Source organism: Apteryx rowi, unplaced genomic scaffold (assembly GCF_003343035.1).
Source record: "Apteryx rowi isolate R43461 unplaced genomic scaffold, aptRow1 scaffold_84, whole genome shotgun sequence".
Classification (NCBI taxonomy): Eukaryota; Metazoa; Chordata; class Aves; order Apterygiformes; family Apterygidae; genus Apteryx; species Apteryx rowi.
Window position 1 is genome coordinate 1,305,629 of NW_020451138.1, and position 9,898 is coordinate 1,315,526.

General features: G+C 40.7%; 1 protein-coding gene across 3 annotated transcripts; it reads left to right on the forward strand.

The window, feature by feature from the left end:
- Positions 1 to 3,729: 3,729 nt before the first annotated feature.
- On the forward strand, positions 3,730 to 9,680 carry SDHAF4 (succinate dehydrogenase complex assembly factor 4). 3 transcript variants are annotated; one of them, XM_026090000.1, is made up of 5 exons: positions 3,746 to 3,812; positions 4,104 to 4,192; positions 5,534 to 5,601; positions 6,499 to 6,651; positions 9,399 to 9,680. In XM_026090000.1, the coding sequence occupies exons 3-5, from the start codon at positions 5,550 to 5,552 to the stop codon at positions 9,506 to 9,508; spliced, it is 315 nt and encodes a 104-aa protein (XP_025945785.1). In that variant the 5' UTR covers positions 3,746 to 3,812; positions 4,104 to 4,192; positions 5,534 to 5,549; the 3' UTR covers positions 9,509 to 9,680. The 3 variants fall into 3 exon arrangements, with proteins under 3 accessions (XP_025945788.1, XP_025945785.1, XP_025945786.1); XM_026090001.1 differs by lacking the exons at positions 3,746 to 3,812; positions 4,104 to 4,192 and adding an exon at positions 4,211 to 4,691; XM_026090003.1 differs by lacking the exons at positions 4,104 to 4,192; positions 5,534 to 5,601 and having other exon boundaries at positions 3,730 to 3,812.
- The last annotated feature ends 218 nt before the right edge of the window (positions 9,681 to 9,898 follow it).

The following is a 9,898-nucleotide window of genomic DNA, read 5'->3' on the forward strand; positions in this document are numbered from 1 at the left end:
TAAGAAATCATATGATATTTAGATGCAAGTTTATCAAGGACAGGCCAAATTTAACAGAACTTTAACTTCTTCTCTCCCCTGCTTTGTATTACCCAGTGCAGTCCATTTGTGGTCTGGTAGCCCTGTCAGTGCTGTAGCTTTGTGGTGCTGTTTGACAACTAGAAGTCCCAGATAAATGGTGCTACTTGTTTGCAGTAAGATGATACTGAGTAGCATGATGAACCCAGCGTGCCCTTGAAGCATATGAAGTTCATATTTGCACTTAGAAGCGGTATGGTACACTTGCAGCTGCTGTATGAACAACATATGTGATAGATCTTTGAAGTTTCAGACAACTGTGTGTTGCATGGCGTACTCCCCCATATTTCTGCCTGTGATTTACTAGATAGAAATATGGGACTTGTATACATGATCGGATGCATCAGGAGCTGTAAAGCATTCCATCTCCCTCCCCTCTTCTGCTTGAATCAGGGCTTCATCTTCCTGTAGTGACAGTGACCTCTCCTTTTATGATAGTGCTGAGCAAGTATCCCACAGCCACTTGAAAGAGAAATATTTTGCTTCAGGTGCTGCTTGTAGAATGGGAGACAGAAATGAAGCTCTAAGCGTCCTTCTAGAAAAATGCAAGTCTCTTGTTCCCTGAAGGCATTATGCTGCTGCTGTTGTTTCACAAAACTCCYGATGATATTATTAGGAGGTCATTGCATAAAATGAAATTACTGTATCTAAACGTTTGTACATAGCGTATCTAAATTAATTCCTTGGTTTGTGCTTGAATCTTCTATCAAAATTAAACTTTCTAATCTCATAGATCTGGAAATTGCTACTAATTGGGAAAAAGGGATCATGTTCTATTGTGGAAGTCACCAGACTTTGCAGCAAGGCCAGGAAATTCCATGTGCATGGAAAATTTATTCTATAGCCACAAAATACCCTTCGTTCCAGGCCTATCTTATGTGCACAGGTATGCTGTTCAGATAGCCAGATGGGAAGGAAGAAGGATTTAGGCAGAATCAGCACATTTGCTTGCTGCCTGTGGCAGTGGTTGCTGTGATGTTTTCCAGATGACCACACGGTCAGCTTACATTCTGGCTCATCTGAATTGACCTGCTGTAGAGTAGGTGTTGGCTCTAACTCTTCTATTCCCTGCTTTTTAGAGCAGCAAAATAAAGTAGAACACAATATAGTTTGACTCCTTCTTGTGAAGCAAGCTGGAGAGTAAGAAATAAGTGATCAGTAAACAGCGTGAGGAAAACAGAAAAAAGAAAATACTGCATTTAATCACAAAATGGCAAATTCTGTGGTATATACTACATTCATATTTATCTATGTTCARGTTCACTACCTTCTCGACCACAAGATCTAAAAATACATTATTCAGGAGTAAAAAGTGCATTTTGCATTTTTACAGGAATACAAGAAAGGAAGACTAGAAAAAACTGCTTTCCAGACCTCAGCTTATTTTTTAGGTGGAAGAGTAGTTTCTAATTAATTTTATGCAGTTATTTCATTCTTACCATTTGGGAATTGATTCATTTAAGCATGATTTTTATGGATTTGCCTTAAGCTGTTAAGGAATAGAGCTTACTATTAACTCGTACCTGCAGACAATTTGGTATGAATATTTTTAAGGTAGGGAATTTGTTATAGCTTTTACTGTATTGACCACATAGTTGATAAGTTCTTCAACTTGTCACAGAATTGTTTTTTTTTTCCTTGTTGCTTTTGAGCAGAAGAGCAATTTTTCTGCTTGAGCCACCAGTAATCCTCTTTACTGCCTCTAGTCTAGAAGCCCAGCATCTTGCTCTTAGAGGATTTTTCATTATTTTCAGTCTCTAATGTCCAATTAACCATGTTATAAAAAGCTGATTGAGAAAATGTCACACATAAGGCAGTCAATTAAATTTAATCACTTTCAGTGTAGGCACTGCCAGATGTAGTCCAATAAACTCAGTGGAGCATCACTGTTATTAATTTACCACATAGATTTACTTTCTTAAACTCTTCAAATGTGAACACAAAATGCTGTTTTGAACTTCAATCTCTAGGAAGAGCTGAATGAAAAATATTTTCTGTAGTGTAGTTAGTATCTGCGGACAGAGACTTCTGAGTTGTTTTATTGAAGAACAAGGTCATCTGGAGATGTCTGAAGAGCAAGTAAAACCAAATGTTGCCATATTCAAAACAAATGAAATTCTAACAGGAGTTTCTGAGCTGCACCACATGCACCCAAATGTTATCTAGCCCAGGTTTAGATTTATACTGAAAGAGAGTATACAGAATTCAAAACCCCTTCACAGTGCATAAGCTGGGAAATTGAAAAGATGTGATCTGAATTGCTGTCTTGTTCAATAATGGGGTTGTGTGTCACTTTTGCTGCCTTCTTCCTCGAGGATGACTAACAGCTACTCAAGTGCAGAAAAGGCACCAGCTACGGCATAGGTGACATACCTGTTATACAACTGAAAACACAGGGAGGAGTCAAATTTATYTTTAAACTAATAACATAATTTTGAGAACAATTTGTAAAATTATTTCTAAAAACACCCCAACTCTTTCTGGCTTAGAAGTTTTCCTTTTCTTCCTGTGTAGCCAGTACTTCATTCAAGAGAGCACAGAATTGTTCTTACTCCGGTTATCTTGGTCCCTGTGTACCCTTGGATGACTGAGAGATTTTCACATACTATTTGGCTATGTGAAAACTCAAAAATTTGGCTGTTCCAAGACTCAGGAATTTCCTCATTCCCTGTATTTGGCTGCCTATTTTGGATACTGGTAGAAGGTTTTTTAAAACGTTATCTGCCCAAGCCATGCTCCAAGCCCATCTCTCCAAGCTGTAGGGATGTAAGGAGGAGAAGGGAGATGGAAAGGCCGGGGAGGGCATGGCAACACGGTAACAAAACATGCCTTTCTCCAGGACCTGTTACAAATCACGATTTTAAGTCTCACTTTTTTCTTTTTTCTTTTTTTTTCGTGCTCTTGCAGGCACCAGTTGAACTTCAGGCAGAGGTCAGGGTTTGGTCCTTCGGGTAGCTGACTTGCAGCTCATTCTCTAGTTAGTGGGGAAATATGATTCAAGCTCCCTGTTGCTAGCTATAATGATTTAAGTGTCCTATTACGCTTAAAGAAAAATACTCAAAGCACTAAAATCCAGGCCCAAGTGTCTCCTGTATCCACTGGATCAGTCTAATAGCAGCGCAAAGCTGTTACACTACTGTTTATAGGGACAAGGACTTAGTCTGTGCATCAACATTACGCTGTCAGTCTTGAATTATTTCATAATTGCTTTTGTGTGTGATTAAACCATGTATTTTATGTTTACTGGGGTGGGGGGGGACAGGTGTAGTTAATGGAGCTGCCCTACGCATTTAGAAGGGGTAAAGCCACCCTTAATGGCATGGGAGAAGTGAGCAGCTTTCGTTCCAGCTTCGTGAGTTTATACAGTTTTATTCCTCGAGCACCCGCAGGAAGCTGGCTGCGCCGCGGACGCTTGCGTTCCTCAAACGCTTGCCGCCTTCTGACCTCCGCTCATTGGTCACAGGGGCAGCGGGGCGGGGGCAGTATTTACAGCCAGCTGAGTTATGCCACTCAAAGAGGCTTTTTCAGGCGCCGTCCGAAATCGCCTCAGCACAAGCCCGCGGGGCGGGGAGGGGCGGCGGGGCGCGCGCCCCGCCGCCCCTCCCCGCCCCCGGCGCACGAGGCGGCGCCGCAGCCGTTGCGCCTGCGCCGTGCGCGCCGCCCGCGTCCTAGCGGCGCGGAGCTGGGCGCCGCCATGGCTCTGCGGCTGCTGCGCGGCGCGCCGAGGGCAGCGAGTAAGAGGCGGGCGGGGGAGGGAGGCAGGGAGGAAACTGCTTGGCCGCCTCGGGGCTTCCCCACCCTCTGCTCTTCTTCCCCGTGTGGCGCGGGGCGGTTGCCCGTGAGGGCGAGGGGCGGTTACCGGCCGTGCGCGGCGGCGCCGCGGGGGCGGGAGGGCGCCTGAGATGGCGGCCGTGCTGGGCTGCCGCTCGGGGCGGCGGCAGAGGCCGCGGTGTCACCCCCTCCCCTTCATCCCACGGCGCCGGGAGCGGGTTGCGCTGCCATGGGTTTTTTCTTTTTCTCTGCAGGCATCCTGCTCTTCTTGTCTCTATATTAGTATATTCCTATACACTGCAAGCCTACAGYGTGCTGACATGCCTCAATATCAAGTCTAAAGGTTTTCTGTGTGCACCCTTATTATGGACTTCTAAACAGGAGTGAAATATTAAGCAGTAGTTTAATGTTATTTTACAGAGTAGCTAGAGAGATCTTACTGTGGCATTGGAAGTTAATGGTCTGTGCCCTTTATGTGAGGAATTCCAGGTCGTTTGCTCATGGAGAAGCTTAGGTTGGAGGACACATAAGAATCATGGAATCACAAAATAGTTGAGGTTGGAAAAAAAGTAAAAAAAGTAACCTGCAAACCGAATCCGTCTCTTCAACACACACCTAATTTAGTCTATTCTGTAAGGCTACAGGCTCAGCCAGTTCCTTCTCCATCAAAAGTTGAGACTTCCTATGATCCTAGATATAATATTCCAGAAATAGACCAGTGCAGTGTATGGTAACAAGAAGAGCTGGGAAGATGCTAGATATTTGTAGGCCCTTCTAGGCTCTGTTGAGCTGTTGGTTTCAAAGAGAGGATTGGTTGATGCTGCAGTCCCTTGAGCRTCCCAGTAAGTGCCTAGCCCCAGCACACACAACATGAGTGCTTCTTTTAAGATAAATCAAACTCTGTGAGCTACTTAAAAAGAGTCTGGGAACTCCTGGTTGAGATTCCTACACCACACTCATCACTGGACTAACCCCTTCCCTTAATGTATTAAATGAAATTGGTACCTGATGCATGCTGTTTTCTTCATACATCCCTTTCTTTTTGTTGCTTTTTAGAGAAGGAGGCATCAAAAAAATGCCCCTGGCACTTCAGATCTGCGATGGTCTTTAGTTCCTGAAGAAACATCTTACACAATCTCAGTCTGTTTCAGAAAAATTGTATATCTGAACAGATGAGAGCTTTGAGAGTTTTAGGGAGTTCTTTTGCTTTATGGGCAGTCACAAAGATCAGTTTGTAGGGTTTACCAGTAATGTTGACTGTTCATCCCATCTTTCTCAGAGGTACTTAATCTTAGTGTGGAACTTCGGTCAGCTCTGTTTCAAAAAGAATATGTTGTGGTCGCCAATATCAAATATTGCAGAAAGGAAAAACAGATTTTGCCTTTTCCCTGCTGACTGAGATGATCAGTTTCATATCTGTACCCTAATCTGACTCTTACTTTAGTTTACACTAGAATATCAGCTATAATTTAATTTTCTAGGTAGTTTATCATTCAACTTGCTGAAGAACAGCCAGATGCTTGGCAGAAGTAGAAGGATCCAGTGTATCCCAAAGAATTAATTTCTTCGCTCATCCACTATGTCGTAGTTAAAGCAAAAAAAAAAAAAACCTTCCTTGGGGGCATTGGCAACAGTTGGCACGCATGAGACAGTTTATATGACTGTAGGGTTTAATCTTTCTAAGGTTGTGGTATTTGAAGATGAATGAATATGCTGATTCTGGGAATACAGGTGGATTGGTGGTTGATGTAGGTGAGTCAAGTCCGTACTGCTTGAGAAGGTTTCCTGAGGTTGTCTCTTTAGCAAGGCAGAATGATAGTTCTTTTCAGTGTTTTGCACCCAGTCTACTACTAGAAGGATTTGCATCTTCCKTATTAAAAGAAGTAAGAGCTACTTTAAGCACATATGCACAGCGGAAATATTTTTAGAAGATAGTTCATGGTCACTGTGGACATTTGGCTTTGTAACCAAATGCAGAAGTATCAGTCTAAGAGAAAAAAACAGATATTTCTTTTAATTAAAGCACTTACATAGTTATATAATTGAACTTAAATTTGCTCAAAGTTTGTCTGCTTTTAACTACCAGCTTAATTATTTTACCATCATAAGGGAAGCCCAGCTAGTCTCTACCAACATTCTGGAAAACCTGTTACTAAGGGAACAACATTCTCTCTTTATTTTTTAATACTTTCCTTTGGGAAGGCAGAGGCTTTTTCTGACTCAAAATCTGCTGGAAATGAGCCAAGACTTGTAAATCAGCAGGCTTCTTGGGGGAGGTTAGGACTTCTCCAGGAAAACAGAATGTGCTGGTCTATTCTATGCTAGCATAATTACTATTTAGAGTCTAAAATACAAGAAGATAACAGTGAAGATTAGTTCAAGCAGTTTAAAATATACTGATTTTGAGAACTAAGTTATACAACTAACACAGTTGTGTCTGCATATGTTTCTAGGGCCAAAAATGAGAATCTGTGCTGATTTCTTAGGTGTCCATGAGAGGAATTTTAAACTAGTATTTGGCATTTGTTTTCCTGTCCTTCACTTCCTAGTTTCTGCAGTGGGTTTTTTTCAGAGGTTTACTAAATAGTGATACAGCTATTCAGTATTAAATTGTCACATTTATGTTACAAATGTGCATTTGTTTGATAGGGACATCACTACTTTGCCGCTCTCTGCAGAGCACCAACTCTAATGCAGAAGGAAGATCTGAACCTGTTAAGCAGTCACTTAAGAAACCGAAGTTACCAGTAGGTCGGTTTGATGAACCAGAGGAGTCCAATATAGAGAGGGAACCGCTGGAAAGTAAGTCATGTTTTACCAGAATTGAAAGCCATATTTTAAAAGAAGATCCTGCCATCCTGAAGTAAGTTTAAGAAGGAGGATAGACATTCGGCACTTTTCAGAATCACTTTCCAAGCTCAGTGGTTCTGAAAAATAAGAAAGATGAGGCAATAGTCACAAGTTGTGGAAGGGGATATATAAGGAAAAAATTCTTCAGAACAAAGGTGGTCTAACATTGTAATAAATTGCCCAGAAAATTTTTGGTATCTCTATTCTTGGAGATGCTCAAATTTGCCCAGACATCCTGATCTACTACTAGCCTTGCTTTGAGCAGGGATGGGGCCAAATGTCCTCCAAAAGTGCCTTCCAGCCTAAACCATTTCATGATTCTGAGATATGTAGCTGGTGTCGCTCGTATTGGTCTGTTACAGTATAGTTATAAATAATGGTAGTAAACTCACCAGGGCACCAGATACTTTTTTATTATGCAAAAAGCTTGTTCTGTTTCTTAGTCCTCAGAAGATTTCAGATCCTTGCTGTATTTACATGGTTGGTTTCTTTCTTAGCCTTGCATATAGCATTTTGAAAAGCAGCGACAGATACTAAGTTTACTGAGCCACTCAGCGGGATCCCTGGAGACCTAACGACCTCCTGCTATTTGTGTTGCTTTCCATTGACTTCAGTGGGATTCATTTAGAGAACCTGACAAGATTGAGGCACCGGATACATTGCTGCTAAAAGTCATTAGAAACATATGCTTTTTTATCAGACAAGAGAACGAAAGAATCTAATTTTCCTTCTTTTTRCTTAGCTGTCTTTCCTTAACTGAAAGTGCTAGTCATGCTTTATCTTATTCATACATACGTCCATGGCATGCTGTTCTGTTACTGTTCATTTACCAGTAGCAATAACCTATGTTTATATATTTTGAGGTCTCTGGGACAAGCTTTTTAATACATCAATAAATCACTATGAATATCCAGATGACAAAATGACTGAAAAATTACGGTATCGTCTGCAAAATGGTTGCAGCCCATTTCAGATTGTGACTCACTTCAGAACTGACTCAGAGTTGGAGTTACTGTGTAAGCAGAGAGAGCTATTTAACTCTGAATCCCTTCTCTGTTTATTCTCAAGAAAATATATGCCATCACTGCTTCATTTAAAACAAATAATTTTTATTTTTTGCTTTTTGTTTAGGTGCTCTATATTTCTTGCAAGACTCAAGGTTTCTTTTGGCTTAAAATTTCGTTGTACCTGTGTATTTTTTTTACATATGACACTAGCAATAGTTTATTAGGATGCTAACTGTGCAATGTATCGTTGGTAGTTATTAGAAAAAAAAGGTTTAAACTGGCCATTTTCCATCATGGAGAAATCTTCTGAGCTTCTGCAACAACTGTCAAGACATCAGTAGTACTGAATATTGGGATGGTGACATCTACAAAATAATATTAGATGCATTTGTGCTCCTTGTAGTGCCAGAGGTACACAAATACTGACATTTCCTATCCTGGTCCACACGAATTTTTAACCAGACATCCCAGTATGTCATTCTGTATAGCCTGTAGCTACACGAGTCTCCCTCCATTACTGTCCTTTCTCTCTGCTCTCCAGGATTTCTGTTGTTGTCTTTTCTCATTTTCAGTGCTGCTCCTCATTACTTGTTGTTTCCCACCACTGCTGAGTTAGGGATGCGATTGAGGGAGCCCTGAGTCGTGTGTATGTATGGGAGGCCCCAGAGAATCAACATGGCGAGTGGATGTGTGGGATACAGTGCAGTTGAGGGAGCCCTGCGGTCTAGTGCAGGCTGGAAAAATACGCTGTACAAAATACATTGCTCTGCTGAGGCGCAGCGACCAGCCTCAGTAAGTACTATATGGCTTGGTGATGCTTAGTGGAATGGATGGTTATTGCACAGCATGGAAGGCTGAGTCTCTGCTTTAAGCGAGGGCTCTGTAAGGGAGCATTTGAGTAGGGTGTTGGTAAGGATCGGTATAAAGATGTTATTGTGAGTTATGGAACAAAGTTGTATAGTGTGTGAGCAGGTGGCAGAAGCTAGGTAGGGTGCTACGGACAGAAGAAGCATCACTAATGTTTAAGCTTAGCATGTGGCTTACCGAAGAGATTGAGATCTTACTTAGAAAGAGGCTCCCTCTCCTTAAAGGGCATCACAATTGATATATCAGGCTTAGGTTAAGTTCTAAAAGATAAAAGGTAAAATATCTAATTTGGGCTATTTAGGGCTTTATAATACCTCCTATGACTGTAGGATCTAGCCTGTATAAAACATCAACATGCTGTTTCCTGAAAAAAATATCAACATCCATGAAAACATATTTTTAAGACAAGAATAATTATAGAATCTTGACTAAAATTCTCATACATGAGTGTTCAAAATTAGAGACCTAAAAAAACCTGAAAGTGATCTGATATTTTAGGTGTGGTGAACATATGTACAGCATACCTGAATGACACAGGTTCTCACTATGAATTCACTGGAAACTGTGGTGCTCTAGTGCCTTGGACATTGAGTGGCTTTTTCATTTGCATAACTGAATATGATAGTATATTCTTGATTGTAGCCACAAAGCTATCTGAAATTACTGCCATATTACTCTGGGAAATGTTTAACGGTTGTCTTTAAAAACAAAAAATAATTGATTTTGTGTTAAAAAACAAAACTGAGAAGCAAATATCTTAGATGGTGAAATCTTTATATTTGTCAACATGATAGGCATTTTAATAAACTTTCCCTATCATTTTAGAATTTCCTGATGGAATCAATCCTACTACAAAAGAGAGGGGTGGACCTAAAGGCCCTGAACCTACACGTTATGGAGACTGGGAGAGAAAAGGACGTTGTATAGACTTTTAATGTACAAATGTATCTATTGCTAATAAAATATTTTTAGTTGTTGAAAAAGATAATGTATAGAGAAATCTCACCTAGATTTTCCTTCCTGTTGTGAAGCTTCTTGTTTCTGTCATGTTTTTGCTGAATTTTCTGAGAGATATTTTATGTAAATAAACATGCTATGGTAACTCAATTTTTGAGCTGTTATTTGTATCATATGCATCTGATCTTTAATGGTATTTACACTCCCTATTGCAAGCTTAGTGATATGAGATTGGTAGTGAGGGTATTACTGAGATATATGAGGGCTTGGATTTTTTTTATGTAATTAAAAATTTATGTCATGTCTTAAATGCTGAACAGTTAATGCAGTTCATGAACCTGTGTACAGTTCATCAAAATTACAGCCAC